Genomic DNA, 15,739 nt, shown 5'->3' on the forward strand with positions numbered 1-15,739 from the left:
CGCTTGGGAAGGACAAACCGGCACCATATGGAGACGGTCCCTACCCGACAACGGGCTCACAGTCTAGAAGCGGCGTGGCCTGGTGACAAGAGCCCGGGCTTGGGAGTCTCAGGTCATGGGTTCGAATCCCCACTCTGCCCCTTGTCAGGTGACCTCACTTCTCTGGGCCTCATCTGAAAAATGGGGATGAAGACCGTGAGCCCCCCGGGGGGGGGCAGGGACTGTGTCCAACCTGCTGTATCCCCCCCCCCCCCCCCCAGCGCTTAGAACAGAGCTTGGCACATAGTAAGCACTTAATACCAACACTATTATTATTAATAATGATGGCATTTGTTAAACAGGCACATAAGCTCTTAATACCAACATTACTATTATTAATAATGATGTCATTTGTTATGCGCTATGTGCTGGGCAAGTCACTTAACTTCTCTGGGCCTCAGTTCCCTCATCTGTAAAATGGGGATTAAAATTGGGAGCCCCCCGTGGGACAACCTGATCCCCTTGTAACCTCCCCAGCGCTTAGAACAGTGCTTTGCACAGAGTAAGCGCTTAATAAATGCCATCATTATTGTTATTATTCTAAGCGCTGGGAAGATGGGCTCACAGGGGTAAAAGTGCTCGGCCCGTAGCAAGTGCTTAATAAATGTCATCATCATTATTATTATTATTTTTATGGGGGCCTGTAGCAAGAGCTGAATAAATGCCATCATCATTATTATTATTTTTAGGGGGGGCCCGTAGCAAGTGCTGAATAAATGCCATCATCATTACTATTATTTTTAGGGGGGCCCATAGCCAGTGCTGAATAAATGCCATCATCATTATTATTTTTAGGGGGGCCCGTAGCAAGCACTGAATAAATGCCATCATCATCATTATTATTTTTAGGGGGGCCCGTAGCAAGCACTGAATAAATGCCATCATCATTATTATTATTTTTAGGGGGGCCCATAGCAAGCGCTGAATAAATGCCATCATCGTTATTATTATTTTTGGGGGGGGGGGCCCGTAGCAAGCGCTGAATAAATGCCATCATCATTATTATTATTTTTAGGGAGGCCCGTAGCCAGTGCTGAATAAATGCCATCATCACTATTATTTTTAGGGGGGCCCGTAGCAAGCGCTGAATAAATGCCATCATCATTATTATTATTTTTAGGGGGGCCCGTAGCCAGTGCTGAATAAATGCCATCATCATTATTATTTTTAGGGGGGCCCGTAGCAAGTGCTGAATAAATGCCATCATCACTATTATTATTTTTAGGGGGGCCCGTAGCAAGTGCTGAATAAATGCCATCATCATTATTTTTAGGGGGCCCTGTAGCCAGTGCTGAATGCCATCATCATTATTATTATTTTTAGGGGGGCCCGTAGCCAGCGCTGAATAAATGCCATCATCATTATTTTTTTTAGGGGGGCCCGTAGCCAGCGCTGAATAAATGCCATCATCATTATTATTATTTTTAGGGGGGCCTGTAGGAAGCGCTGAATAAATGCCATCATCATTATTATTTTTAGGGGGGGGGGGCCCGTAGCCAGCGCTGAATAAATGCCATCATCATTATTATTATTTTTAGGGCGGGGGGGCCCATAGCAAGTGCTGAATAAATGCCATCATTGTTATTATTATTTTAGGGGGGGGCCCGTAGCAAGCGCTGAATAAATGCCATCATCATTATTATTATTTTTAGGGGGGGCCCGTAGCAAGCGCTGAATAAATGCCATCATTATTATTATTTTTAGGGGGGCCCGTAGCCAGTGCTGAATAAATGCCATCATCACTATTATTTTTAGGGGGGCCCATGGCCAGTGCTGAATAAATGCCATCATCATTATTATTTTTAGGGGGGCCCGTAGCCAGCGCTGAATAAATGCCATCATCATTATTATTTTTAGGGGGGCCCGTAGCCAGCGCTGAATAAATGCCATCATCATTATCATTATTTTCAGGGGGGCGTGTGTAGGTGGAGAAGGGCAGAGGACCCCCGGCCAGCTCCGGCCCACACAAGCACAGAGACCGCTGCCCGTTTCCGCGTTTTATTGGAACCTGAAAGAGGGTTGGGGGCGTGGAGGGCGGGGAAAGGGGGTCCCAGCCCCCCCCAGGAGCGCTTCACAGCATCCTCCGAGGGCTTCCCCCGGCCCGCGCCCCTTCCCTCAGCAGCAGCAGCAGCAGCAGCAGCGTGGGTGATGGGGGCCGCAGGAGAGGCCTCCCCCAGCCCAACGCCCCTCCAGCCCCTTGCCAAGGCTGAGCCCAAAGAGGAGGCCGGGGGTAGATTGGGGGGCAGGTGGGCCAGGTCCTCCCCCTGCCCCGTGGCAGCGTAATTTAGGAGGGAAGGGAGCATCTAAGGCAACCGTTCCTTGACCTGACTCCCTCCGGCCCACCCCCTGGTAAGGTGCCACAGCAGTAAGGCCACCAGGCAGATGCCCCTTCCCACCCCCTGAGGTGAGGAAGAAGCCAGCCACCCGTCCCTGAGCGATGCAGGGGTGAGGGCGGGCCAGGGGCTGGACGCCCCTCGCCCCCCGCTCACTCCTCTTCCATGTGGATGAAGGGGCCCGGCTCCTCGGGTTGAGGGGGCACCGTGTAGACGAGGGCTCGGTCGTCTTCCTGGCAGATGATGGCGACTGTGCCCCCGCCCTCGGGTACCACGGCGCCCGTCTGGAGGCAGGCCTGGAGGCGAGAAAAAAAGGACTTAACACGCGGACTGAGGCGTCTTCACAATGGCTTGGTTTTCTTGCGGGGTACCTATTAAGCGCTTACCTCCCGCCGGGCACCGCCTGTACCAGTTTATCAGGTTGGACAGAGTGTTTTTCTTGTGTGGCGCCTATTAAGCGCTTACCTCCCGCCGGGCACTGCACGTACAAGTTTATCAGGTTGGACGGAGTCTCCCTCGCCCGTGAGCTTCACGCGCTTAATCCCCGTTTTACGGACGAGGTAAAAGAGGCGGAGAACTAGCCGGAGCGAGAAGCGCCAGCCAGGAGGACCTGGGTTCTCATCCCAACTCCGCCACTTGTCTGCTGTGGCACCTTGGGCCAGCCGCTTCACTTCTCTGGGCCTCAGTTCCCTCAGCTGCAGAATGGGAATAAGAGTGCGAGCCCCGTGTGGGACAGGGACTGCGTCTAACCTGATTATCTCGTCTCCCCCCCAGCCCTTAGAATAATAATTTTGGTATCTGTTAAGCGCTTACTATGTGCAACGCACTGTTCTAAGCGCTGGGGAGGATGGGACAGGGACTGCGTCTAACCTGATTATCTTGCCTCCCCCCCAGCCCTTAGAATAATAATTTTGGTATCTGTTAAGCGCTTACTATGTGCAAAGCACTGTTCTAAGCGCTGGGGAGGATGGGACAGGGACTGCGTCTAACCTGATTATCTCGCCTCCCCCCCAGCCCTTAGAATAATAATTTTGGTATCTGTTAAGCGCTTACTATGTGCAAAGCACTGTTCTAAGCGCTGGGGAGGATGGGACAGGGACTGTGTCTAACCTGATTATCTTGTCGTCTCCCCCTCAGCCCTTAGAATAATAATTTTGGTACCCGTTAAGCGCTTACTATGTGCAAAGCACTGTTCTAAGCACTGGGGAGGATGGGACAGGGACTGCGTCTAACCTGATTATCTCGTCTCCACCCCCAGCCCTTAGAATAATAATTTTGGTATCTGTTAAGCGCTTACTATGTGCAAAGCACTGTTCTAAGCGCTGGGGAGGATGGGACAGGGACTGCGTCTAACCTGATTATCTCGTCTCCCCCCCAGCCCTTAGAATAATAATTTTGGTATCTGTTAAGCGCTTACTATGTGCAAAGCACTGCTCTAAGCGCTGGGGAGGATACAAGGTGATCAGCTGTGTGACTTTGGGCACGTCACCTCTCTGTGCCTCAGTTACCTCATCTGTACAACGGGGATGAAGACTGTGAGCCCCCCGTGGGACAACCCGATCACCCTGCAACCTCCCCAGTGCTTAGCACATAGCAAGCGCTTAATAAATGCTATCATTATTATCAGGTTGTCCCACGTGGGGCTCACAATCTTAATCCCCATTCTCCAGCTGAGGTAACGGAGGCCCAGAGAATCAATCAATCGTATTTATTGAGCGCTTACTATGTGCAGAGCACTGTACTAAGCGCTTGGGAAGTACAAACTGGCATCACATAGAGACAGTCCCTACCCAACAGTGGGCTCACAGTCTAAAAGAGAAGTGACTTGCCCCACGTCACCCAGCTGTCGCTTGGCGGAGCGGGGATTTGAACCCACGACCTCCCAAGCCCGGGCTCTTTCCGCGTAAGTGCTTAGCAAGTATCATTATTCTGATTAATAGGGTCTCACGGCGGACAAGTGACGCCGGGGAGGGGACACGGAGGGAGCGGGCGTGTGTTTGGGGGGACGCCGGCCTCCCCGCCTGCGGCCTCCTCGCCCCTCCGCCGCCCACCCTGCGGGCACCCACCATCTCCAAGAGGCGCAGCTTCTCCTCGGACACGAGGTTCTCCTTCCGCAGCTGCTCCACCAGCCCCTCCATGGCCTCCAGCTTGGCGCAGTGGCGCCTGTGCCGCTGCTGCAGGCCCTTGACCTTCCGCTGCAGCCCGGCCACCACCCCGGCCAGCTGGGCAGCGCTCAGCTCCGCTTTATGGTAGCCGTGCTCCGCCTCCAGCCGGCCCTCGGGTTCGGGCTCCCCGCCGCTGTCGCCTCGCTCCCCGTCGTCCTCCTCCTCCTCCTCCTCCATCTCTACCTCCCCGCCCAGTTCCCCGGCCCCGTGGTTGGAGACGATGGGGACGGTGGAGACGATGGGCAGGCTCAGGGCGGACGACAGCACCGTCTCCGGCGGGGGCGCGGGGGCCGGGGTCAAAGGGGCGGCCGTGGGGATGGTCTCGAAATAGGCCACCATGGGGGCGGGCGAGGCCGGTGGCAGCGGGAGGGGCTCCGGGAAGGGCTCGATGGCCACGTTCTCGATGACCAGGGCCCCGGGCTCCCCGGGCGGCTCAGCCCCCACCAGCTGCAGCAGGGGCACGAGGCTCACGGTGCCCAGCAGCGGGGCCCGCGGGCCCGGCTCGCCCGCGGCCTCCACGTAGACGGGGGCCGAGGCCAGGCCGGGGTCGATGGCGATGGCCAGGGCCCCCAGGGGCCCGCTCGCCGTCGGGCCGGCCTCCCCTTCCGCCGGCCTCTTGGGCCCCGGCTCCGCCGGCGGGCGGCCCGGGCTCTTCCGTTTCTGAAAGGCAAAGGCGGATCTCGTGAGCGGGCTTCCGTCCCCACCGTCGGCCCCGGATCCGTTGAGGCCTCACCCCGGGGTCATCATCATCATCGTCGTCAATCGTATTTCTTGAGCGCTTACTGCGTGCAGAGCACTGGACTAGGCGCTTGGGAAGTACGAGTTGGCAACATCTAGAGACGGTCCCTACCCGACAGCGGGCTCGCGGTCTAAAAGGGGGAGACGGAGAACAAAACCAAACATACTAACAAAATAAAATAAATAGGATAGATATGTACAAGCAAAATAAATAGAGTAATAAATATGTACAAACATATATACAGGTGCTGTGGGGAAGGGAAGGAGGTAAGATGGGGGGATGGAGAGGGGGACGAGGGGGAGAGGAAGGAAGGGGCTCAGTCTGGGAAGGCCTCCTGGAGGAGGTGAGCTCTCAGCAGGGCCTTGAAGGGAGGAAGACGGCTAGCTTGGCGGATGGGCAGAGGGATTGGGGGCATTCCAGGTCAGCTCCCATCCCCTAGCCGGCCACAGCCGGTTCCATCCGGGGGGGGGGGGGGGGGGATCATCATCGATTGTATTTATTGAGCGCTTACTATGTGCAGAGCACTGTACTAAGCGCTTGGGAAGTACAAATTGGCAACATATAGAGACAGTCCCTACCCATCAGTGGGCTCACGGTCTAAAAGGGGGAGACGGAGAACAAAACCAAACATACTAACAAAATAAAATAAATAGGATAGATATGTACAAGTAAAATAAATAGAGTAATAAATATGTACAGACATATATACATATATACAGGTGCTGTGGGGAAGGGAAGGAGGTAAGATGGGGGGATGGAGAGGGGGACGAGGGGGAGAGGAAGGAAGGGGCTGAGTGTGGGAAGGCCTCCTGGAGGAGGTGAGCTCTCAGCAGGGCCTTGAAGGGAGGAAGACAGCTAGCTTGGCGGATGGGCAGAGGGATTGGGGGCATTCCAGGTCAGCTCCGATCCCCTAGCCGGCCACAGCCGGTTCCATCCGGGGGGGGGATCATCATCGATCGTATTTATTGAGCGCTTACTATGTGCAGAGCACTGTACTAAGCGCTTGGGAAGTACAAATTGGCAACATCTAGAGACAGTCCCTACCCAACAGTGGGCTCATGATAGCCTCCACCCCTCCCTCAGTCTAGGCAGCACGCCCCGCGCCCTACAACAGGTCTGCCCCAGTCCCACCCCACCTCCCCGCTCATCCAGCGGGGCTCAGTGGAAAGAGCCCGGGCTTTGGAGTCAGAGGTCATGGGTTCGAGTCCCGACTCCGCCACTTGTCTGCTGTGTGGCCTTGGGCAAGTCACTTCACTTCTCTGAGCCTCAGGTCCCTCATCTGGAAAATGGGGATTAAAACTGTGAGCCCCACGTGGGACAACTTGATCACCTTGTATCCCCCCAGCGCTTAGAACAGTGCTATGCATAGTAAGCGCTTAACAAATGCTATTATTATTATTATTATCCAGGCTGCTTAGAACAGTGCTTTGCACATAGTAAGCGCTTAACAAATGCCATTATTATTATTATTATTATCCAGGCTGCTTAGAACAGTGCTTTGCACATAGTAAGTGCTTAATAAATGCCATTATTATTATTATTATCCGGGCTGCTTAGAACAGTGCTTTGCACATAGTAAGCGCTTAACAAATGCCATTATTATTATTATTATCCGGGCTGCTTAGAACAATGCTTTGCACATAGTAAGCGCTTAACAAATGCCATTATTATTATTATTATTATTATTATCCGGGCTGCTTAGAACAGTGCTTTGCACATAGTAAGCGCTTAACAAATGCCATTATTATTATTATCCGGGCTGCTTAGAACAGTGCTTTGCACATAGTAAGCGCTTAACAAATGCCATTATTATTATTATTATTATTATTATTATTATTATCCGGGCTGCTTAGAACAGTGCTTTGCACATAGTAAGTGCTTAACAAATGCCATTATTATTATTATTATTATCCGGGCTGCTTAGAACAGTGCTTTGCACATAGTAAGCGCTTAACAAATGCCATTATTATTATTATTATTATCCAGGCTGCTTAGAACAGTGCTTTGCACATAGTAAGCGCTCAACAAATGCCATTATTATCATTATTATCCGGGCTGCTTAGAACAGTGCTTTGCACATAGTAAGCGCTTAACAAATGCCATTATTATTATTATTATTATTATTGTTATTATCTGGGCTGCTTAGAACAGTGCTTTGCACATAGTAAGCGCTTAACAAATGCCATTATTATTATTATTATCCGGGCTGCTTAGAACAGTGCTTTGCACACAGTAAGCGCTTAACAAATGCCATTATTATTATTATTATTATTATCCAGGCTGCTTAGAACAGTGCTTTGCACATAGTAAGTGCTTAATAAATGCCATTATTATTATTATTATCCGGGCTGCTTAGAACAGTGCTTTGCACATAGTAAGCGCTTAACAAATGCCATTATTATTATTATTATTATCCGGGCTGCTTAGAACAATGCTTTGCACATAGTAAGCGCTTAACAAATGCCATTATTATTATTATTATTATTATTATCCGGGCTGCTTAGAACAGTGCTTTGCACATAGTAAGCGCTTAACAAATGCCATTATTATTATTATCCGGGCTGCTTAGAACAGTGCTTTGCACATAGTAAGCGCTTAACAAATGCCATTATTATTATTATTATTATCCGGGCTGCTTAGAACAGTGCTTTGCACATAGTAAGCGCTTAACAAATGCCATTATTATTATTATTATTATTATCCGGGCTGCTTAGAACAGTGCTTTGCACATAGTAAGTGCTTAACAAATGCCATTATTATTATTATTATTATCCGGGCTGCTTAGAACAGTGCTTTGCACATAGTAAGCGCTTAACAAATGCCATTATTATTATATTATCCAGGCTGCTTAGAACAGTGCTTTGCACATAGTAAGTGCTCAACAAATGCCATTATTATCATTATTATCCAGGCTGCTTAGAACAGTGCTTTGCACATAGTAAGCGCTTAACAAATGCCATTATTATTATTATTATTATTATTATTATTATTATCTGGGCTGCTTAGAACAGTGCTTTGCACATAGTAAGCGCTTAACAAATGCCATTATTATTATTATTATCCGGGCTGCTTAGAACAGTGCTTTGCACACAGTAAGCGCTTAACAAATGCCATTATTATTATTATTATTATCCAGGCTGCTTAGAACAGTGCTTTGCACATAGTAAGCGCTTAACAAATGCCATTATTATTATTATTATTCAGGCTGCTTAGAACTGTGCTTTGCACATAGTAAGCGCTTAACAAATGCCATCATCATTATTATTATTATCCGGGCTGCTTAGAACAGTGCTTTGCACATAGTAAGCGCTTAACAAATGCCATTATTATCATTATTATTATCCGGGCTGCTTAGAACAGTGCTTTGCACATAGTAAGCGCTTAACAAATGCCATTATTATTATTATTATCTGGCCTGCTTAGAACAGTGCTTTGCACATAGTAAGCGCTTAACAAATGCCATCATTATTATTATTATTATTATCCGGGCTGCTTAGAACAGTGCTTTGCACATAGTAAGCGCTTAACAAATGCCATTATTATTATTATTATTATCCGGGCTGCTTAGAACAGTGCTTTGCACATAGTAAGCGCTTAACAAATGCCACTATTATTATTATATTATTATCCGGGCTGCCGACGCGTTTCCCCCTCACAGGGCGCACACGGTGACCCCCCCATTCACCTCCTCCCGACTTCCCACCCCTAGGCCCGGCCTGATCCCCAAACTCCCGGCTCGGGATCTTCGGAGAGATGCGACGGCTGACTCGGGAGGCCGGGAATCCCCAGGAGAAAACGTGGTGGAGTACGTATCTATTCTATTTATTTTATTTTGTATGTTTGGTTTTGTCCTCTGTCTCCCCCTTTTAGACTGCGAGCCCAATGTTGGGGACTGTCTCTATATGTTGCCAATTTGGACTTCCCAAGCGCTTAGTACAGTGCTCTGCACATAGTAAGCGCTCAATATGATTGATTGATTGATTGACTGGGGGAAGGATGGGCCGCCGGGCGACCCCGGGCCTCTCACCGTGCCGCCGGCCGAGGCTCGGAAGATGGTGGGGACGGCGTCGGGCTTGAGGTAGCGGACGCCCCAGCGCCATTCGAAGCAGGACGGGGCGAAGTGGTCGCTGCACAGGTGCTGGTGCCGCGTGGGGACCCACTGATCCTGCCGCATCTGCTGCAGCCATTCCTGCAGCCTCGCAGGGTCCTGCAAGGGGAACCTGCGGGGGGGGAGAGGATGTCAGCGGGGCAGGACCTCGCACTCGGCCCCTGGGACCCCCTGGCTTTTTCGCCCCTCTCAGCCGGAGATGGTAGGGGCGGGAGATGAGAAGGGTGAAGGAGATGGACGGCAACGGTTTCCTCCCTGAGCCTGTCAGTGGGCCAGTGCCCCCTGCTCATTTTTATTTATTTATTTTACTTGTACCTATCATCATCATCAATCGTATTTATTGAGCGCTTACTATATGCAGAGCACTGGACTAAGCGCTTGGGAAGTCCAAATTGGCAACATAGAGAGACGGTCCCTACCCAACGGTGGGCTCACAGTCTGAAAGGGGGAGACAGAGAACAAAACCAAACTTACTAACAAAATAAAATAGAATATTTTCGCCCCTCTCAGTCGGAGATCATCATCAATCGTATTTATTGAGCGCTGTTATTTATTGAGATGTTAGGGGCGGGAGGCGAGAAGGGCGAAGGAGATGGACGGCAGCGGTTTCCTCCCCGAGCCTGTCAGTGGGCCAATGCCCCCTGCTCATTTATTTATTTTACTTGTACCTATCTATTCTATTTCTTTTATTTTGTTAGTATGTTTGGTTTTGTTCTCTGTCTCCCCCTTTTAGACTGTAAGCCCACTGTTGGGCAGGGACTGTCTCTAGATGTTGCCAATTTGGACTTCCCAAGCGCTTAGTCCGGTGCTCTGCACACAGTAAGCGCTCAATAAATACGATTGATGATGATGACGGGAACTGGAACCACGTGAAGGTTTTCACCCCTCTCATTCGTTCAGCCCTATTTATCATCATCATCAATCATATTTATTGAGCACCTACTTTAATCCTGCACCCTAACCCAGATCAATCAATCAATCAATCGTATTAGTCCAGTGCTCTGCACACAGTAAGCGCTCAATAAATACGATTGATGATGATGATGACGGGAACTGGAACCACGTGAAGGTTTTCACCCCTCATTCGTTCAGCCCTATTTATCATCATCATCAATCATATTTATTGAGCACCTACTTTAATCCTGCACCCTAACCCAGATCAATCAATCAATCAATCGTATTAGTCCAGTGCTCTGCACACAGTAAGCGCTCAATAAATACGATTGATGATGATGATGACGGGAACTGGAACCACGTGAAGGTTTTCACCCCTCATTCGTTCAGCCCTATTTATCATCATCATCAATCGTATTTATTGAGCGCCTACTTTAATCCTGCACCCTAACCCAGATCAATCAATCAATCGTATTAGTCCAGTGCTCTGCACACAGTAAGCGCTCAATAAATACGATTGATGATGATGACGGGAACTGGAACCACGTGAAGGTTTTCACCCCTCATTCGTTCAGCCCTATTTATCATCATCATCAATCGTATTTATTGAGCGCCTACTTTAATCCTGCACCCTAACCCAGATCAATCAATCAATCGTATTTTTTGAGCGCTTACTATGTGCAGAGCACTGGACTAAGCGCTTGGGAAGTCCAAGTTGGCAACATATAGAGATGGTCCCTACCCAACAGTGGGCTCACAGTCTAAAAGGGGGAGACAGAGAACAAAACCAAACATACTAATAAAATAAATAGAATAGATAGGTACAAGTAAAATGAATAAATAAATAACTAGAGTAATAAATATGTACAAACATATATACACTGTCCTAAGCGCTGGGGAGGATACAAGGGGATCAGGTTGTCCCACGGGGGGCTCCCAGTCTTACTCCCCATTTTACAGGTGAGGGAACTGAGGCCCAGAGAAGTCAAGTGGCTAACCCAAAGTCACACAGCTGACAATTGGCAGAGTCGGGATTTGAACCCATGACCTCGGACTCCCAAGCCCGGGCTCTTTCCATTGAACCTCGACATGTGGACAGGTGTCAATTTATCGATGATCAATTTATCGATTTTAGAGAAGCAGCGGGGCTCAGTGGAAAGATCACGCGCTTTGGAGTCCGAGGTCGTGGGTTCCAATCCCGGCTCTGCCCAACTGCCAGCCGCGTGACTTTGGGCAGGTCACTTCATTTCTCTGGGCCTCACTTCCCTCATCTGTAAAATGGGGATGAAGACTGTGAGCCCCCCGTGGGACAACCTGATCACCTTGTAACCTCCCCAGCGCTTAGAACAGTGCTTTGCACACAGTAAGCGCTTAATAAATGCCATCATTATTATTACTACTATCGAGCGCTTACTGTGTGCAGAGCACTGTACTAAAGCAGCGTGGCTCAGTAGAAAGGGCCCGGGCTTGGGAGTCAGAAGTCATGGGTTCAAATCCCAGCTCCGCCCCTTGTCAGCTGTGTGAGTTTGGGCAGGTCACTTCACGTCTCTGGGCCTCAGTGGCCTCATCTGTAAAATGGGGATGAAGGCTGATGACCTTGTAACCTCCCCAGCGCTTAGAACAGTGCTTTGCACATAGTAAGCGCTTAACCAATGCCATCATCATTATTATTATTGGGAGTCAAAAGTCATGGGTTCAAATCCCATCTCCGTCCCTTGTCAGCTGTGTGAGTTTGGGCAGGTCACTTCACGTCTCCGGGCCTCATCTGTAAAATGGGGATGAAGGCGGATGACCTTGTAACCTCCCCAGCGCTTAGAACGGTGCTTTGCACATAGTAAGCGCTTAACCAATGCCATCATCACTATTATTATAGGGAGTCAAAAGTCATGGGTTCAAATCCCATCTCCGCGCCTTGTCAGCTGTGTGAGTTTGGGCAGGTCACTTCACGTCTCCGGGCCTCATCTGCAGAATGGGGATGAAGGCTGATGACCTCGTAACCTCCCCAGCGCTCAGAACAGTGCTTTGCACATAGTAAGTGCTTAACCAATGCCATCATCACTATTATTATAGGGAGTCAAAAGTCATGGGTTCAAATCCCAGCTCCATCCCTTGTCTGCTGTGTGAGTTTGGGCAGGTCACTTCACGTCTCCGGGCCTCATCTGTAAAATGCGGATGAAGGCTGATGACCTTGTAACCTCCCCAGCGCTTAGAACAGTGCTTTGCACATAGTAAGCGCTTAACCAATGCCATCATCACTGTTATTATAGGGAGTCAAAAGTCATGGGTTCAAATCCCATCTCCGCCCCTTGTCAGCTGTGTGAGTTTGGGCAGGTCACTTCCCAGGTCCCATCCCTTGGGACAACCTGATCACCTTGTAACCTCCCCAGCGCTTAGAACAGTGCTTTGCACATAGTAAGCGCTTAATAAATGCCATCATCATTATTATTATCTCCGTCCCTTGTCAGCTGTGGGAGTTTGGGCAGGTCACTTCACGTCTCCGGCCCTCATCTGTAAAATGGGGATGAAGGCTGATGACCCTGTAACCTCCCCAGCGCTTAGAACAGTGCTTTGCACATAGTAAGCGCTTAATAAATGCCATCATTATTATTATCATCTCTGCCCCTTGTCAGCTGTGGGAGTTTGGGCCTGGTCACTTCACGTCTCCGGGCCTCATCTGCGGAATGGGGATGAAGGCTGATGCCCTTGTGACCTCCCCAGCGCTTAGAACAGTGCTTTGCACATAGTAAGTGCTTAACCAATGCCATCATCACTGTTATTATAGGGAGTCAGAAGTCATGGGTTCAAATCCCATCTACGTCCCTTGTCAGCTATGTGAGTTTGGGCAGGTCACTTCCCAGGTCCCATCCCTTGGGACAACCTGATCACCTTGTAACCTCCCCAGCGCTTAGAACAGTGCTTTGCACATAGTAAGCGCTTAATAAATGCCATCATCATTATTATTATCTCCGTCCCTTGTCAGCTGTGGGAGTTTGGGCCTGGTCACTTCATGTCTCCGGGCCTCATCTGTAGAATGGGGATGAAGGCTGATGACCTTGTGACCTCCCCAGCGCTTAGAACAGTGCTTTGCACATAGTAAGCGCTTAATAAATGCCATCATCATTATTATTATCTCCGTCCCTTGTCAGCTGTGGGAGTTTGGGCCTGGTCACTTCACGTCTCCGGGCCTCATCTGTAGAATGGGGATGAAGGCTGATGCCCTTGTGACCTCCCCAGCGCTTAGAACAGTGCTTTGCACATAGTAAGCGCTCAACCAATGCCATCATCACTATTATTATAGGGAGTCAAAAGTCATGGGTTCAAATCCCATCTCCGCCCCTTGTCAGCTGTGTGAGTTTGGGCAGGTCACTTCCCAGGTCCCATCCCTTGGGACAACCTGATCACCTTGTAACCTCCCCAGCGCTTAGAACAGTGCTTTGCACATAGTAAGCGCTTAATAAATGCCATCATCATTATTATTATCTCCGTCCCTTGTCAGCTGTGTGAGTTTGGGCAGGTCACTTCACGTCTCCGGGCCTCATCTGTAGAATGGGGATGAAGGCGGATGACCTCGTAACCTCCCCAGCGCTCAGAACAGTGCTTTGCACATAGTAAGCACCTAACTAATGCCATCATCACTATTATTATAGGGAGTCAAAAGTCATGGGTTCAAATCCCATCTCCACCCCTTGTCAGCTGTGTGAGTTTGGGCAGGTCACTTCCCAGGTCCCATCCCTTGGGACAACCTGATCACCTTGTAACCTCCCCAGCGCTTAGAACAGTGCTTTGCACATAGTAAGCGCTTAATAAATGCCATCATCATTATTATTATCTCCGTCCCTTGTCAGCTGTGGGAGTTTGGGCCTGGTCACTTCACGTCTCCGGGCCTCATCTGTAGAATGGGGATGAAGGCTGATGACCTTGTGACCTCCCCAGCGCTTAGAACAGTGCTTTGCACATAGTAAGCGCTTAATAAATGCCATCATCATTATTATTATCTCCGTCCCTTGTCAGCTGTGGGAGTTTGGGCCTGGTCACTTCACGTCTCCGGGCCTCATCTGCGGAATGGGGATGAAGGCTGATGACCTTGTGACCTCCCCAGCGCTTAGAACAGTGCTTTGCACATAGTAAGCGCTTAACCAAATGCCCCCTCATCGTTAGTGTTCCTTACTTGTAGAAGCTGATGCGTCTGTTGTCGGCGCTGAGGTGCCCGGCTGTGTTGGAGCAGTTGGGCGCCCGGCAGTACTTGGGCATCGCGCCCGGCCTGGCCGGGATCTAAGGACCACAGCGCTATAAGGAGCGGCGGCCCTGCCGGGATAACGCGGTCCCCCCCCCCACGCTCCGCCCTCCTCACGTGACCCCCACGCTCCACCCCCGTCACGTGCCGGGGGCGGGGGCGCCGCGGCGCACGCGCGGTCGAGGCGCGAGGCCCGCCCTCGCGCCTGCGCGGACGGACGGCGCCGCCGGCGGCGTGACTCTCCTCACGCAACCTCTGCGGACGGTACCATTTGTGGCCGGAGGGGAGGTCGAGGGCCGCCCCATCCAACCGCGGGGGGGTTTTCATTCATTCATTCATTCATTCATTCAAGCGTATTTAATCAATCAATCGTATTCATTCACTCAATCGTATTTAATCAATTAGTCAGTCGTATTTATTGAGCGCTTACTGTGGGCAGAGCACTGGACTAAGCGCTTGGGAAGTACAAGTTGGCAACATATAGAGACGGTCCCTACCCAACAGTGGGCTCACAATCAATCAATCAATTGTATTTATTGAGCGCTTACTGTGTGCAGAGCACTGTATTAAGCGCTTGGAAAGTACAAGTTGGCAACATATAGATACAGTCCCTACCCAACAGTGGGCTCACAATCAATCAATCAATCAATCAATCAATCGTATTTATTGAGCGCTTACTGTGGGCAGAGCACTGGACTAAGCGCTTGGGAAGTACAAGTTGGCAACATATAGATGCAGTCCCTACGCAACAGTGGGCTCACAATCAATCAATCAATCAATCGTATTTATTGAGCGCTTACTGTGGGCAGAGCACTGGGCTAAGCACTTGGGAAGTACAAGTTGGCAACATATAGATACAGTCCCTACCCAACAGTGGGCTCACAATCAATCAATCAATCAATCGTATTTATTGAGCGCTTACTGTGTGCAGAGCACTGGACTAAGCGCTTGGGAAGTACAAGCTGGCAACATATAGAGACAGTCCCTACCCAACAGTGGGCTCACAATCAATCAATCAATCAATCAATCATATTTATTGAGCGCTTACTGTGTGCAGAGCACTGGACTAAGCGCTTGGGAAGTACAAGTTGGCAACATATAGATGCAGTCCCTACGCAACAGTGGGCTCACAATCAATCAATCAATCAATCGTATTTATTGAGCGCTTACTGTGGGCAGAGCACTGGGCTAAGCGCTTGAGAAGTACAAGCTGGCAACATATAGATG

General features: G+C 50.0%; 1 protein-coding gene across 1 annotated transcript; it reads right to left on the reverse strand.

The window, feature by feature from the left end:
- Positions 1-2,028: 2,028 nt before the first annotated feature.
- Positions 2,029-14,583, reverse strand: THAP8 (THAP domain containing 8). Its single transcript, XM_038767392.1, has 4 exons — positions 14,447-14,583; positions 9,304-9,496; positions 4,439-5,197; positions 2,029-2,668 (listed from the first exon to the last, which is right to left on the reverse strand). Exons 1-4 carry the CDS (start codon positions 14,527-14,529, stop codon positions 2,525-2,527), a joined length of 1,179 nt encoding a protein of 392 aa, XP_038623320.1. The 5' UTR covers positions 14,530-14,583; the 3' UTR covers positions 2,029-2,524.
- Between the last annotated feature and the right edge of the window lie 1,156 nt (positions 14,584-15,739).

Source organism: Tachyglossus aculeatus, chromosome 26, assembly GCF_015852505.1.
Source record: "Tachyglossus aculeatus isolate mTacAcu1 chromosome 26, mTacAcu1.pri, whole genome shotgun sequence".
Classification (NCBI taxonomy): Eukaryota; Metazoa; Chordata; class Mammalia; order Monotremata; family Tachyglossidae; genus Tachyglossus; species Tachyglossus aculeatus.

Excerpts from the sequence above, each read along its gene's own strand:
- THAP8 (XM_038767392.1), bottom strand. The coding sequence starts at position 14,529 with ATGCCCAAGTACTGCCGGGCGCCCAACTGCTCCAACACAGCCGGGCAC. Across the intron at positions 5,198-9,303 it reads GAGCCTCGGCCGGCGGCACG|AAACGGAAGAGCCCGGGCCG; the intron begins GTGAGAGGCCCG and ends TTTGCCTTTCAG. Across the intron at positions 2,669-4,438 it reads AGCTGCGCCTCTTGGAGATG|GCCTGCCTCCAGACGGGCGC; the intron begins GTGGGTGCCCGC and ends TCTCGCCTCCAG.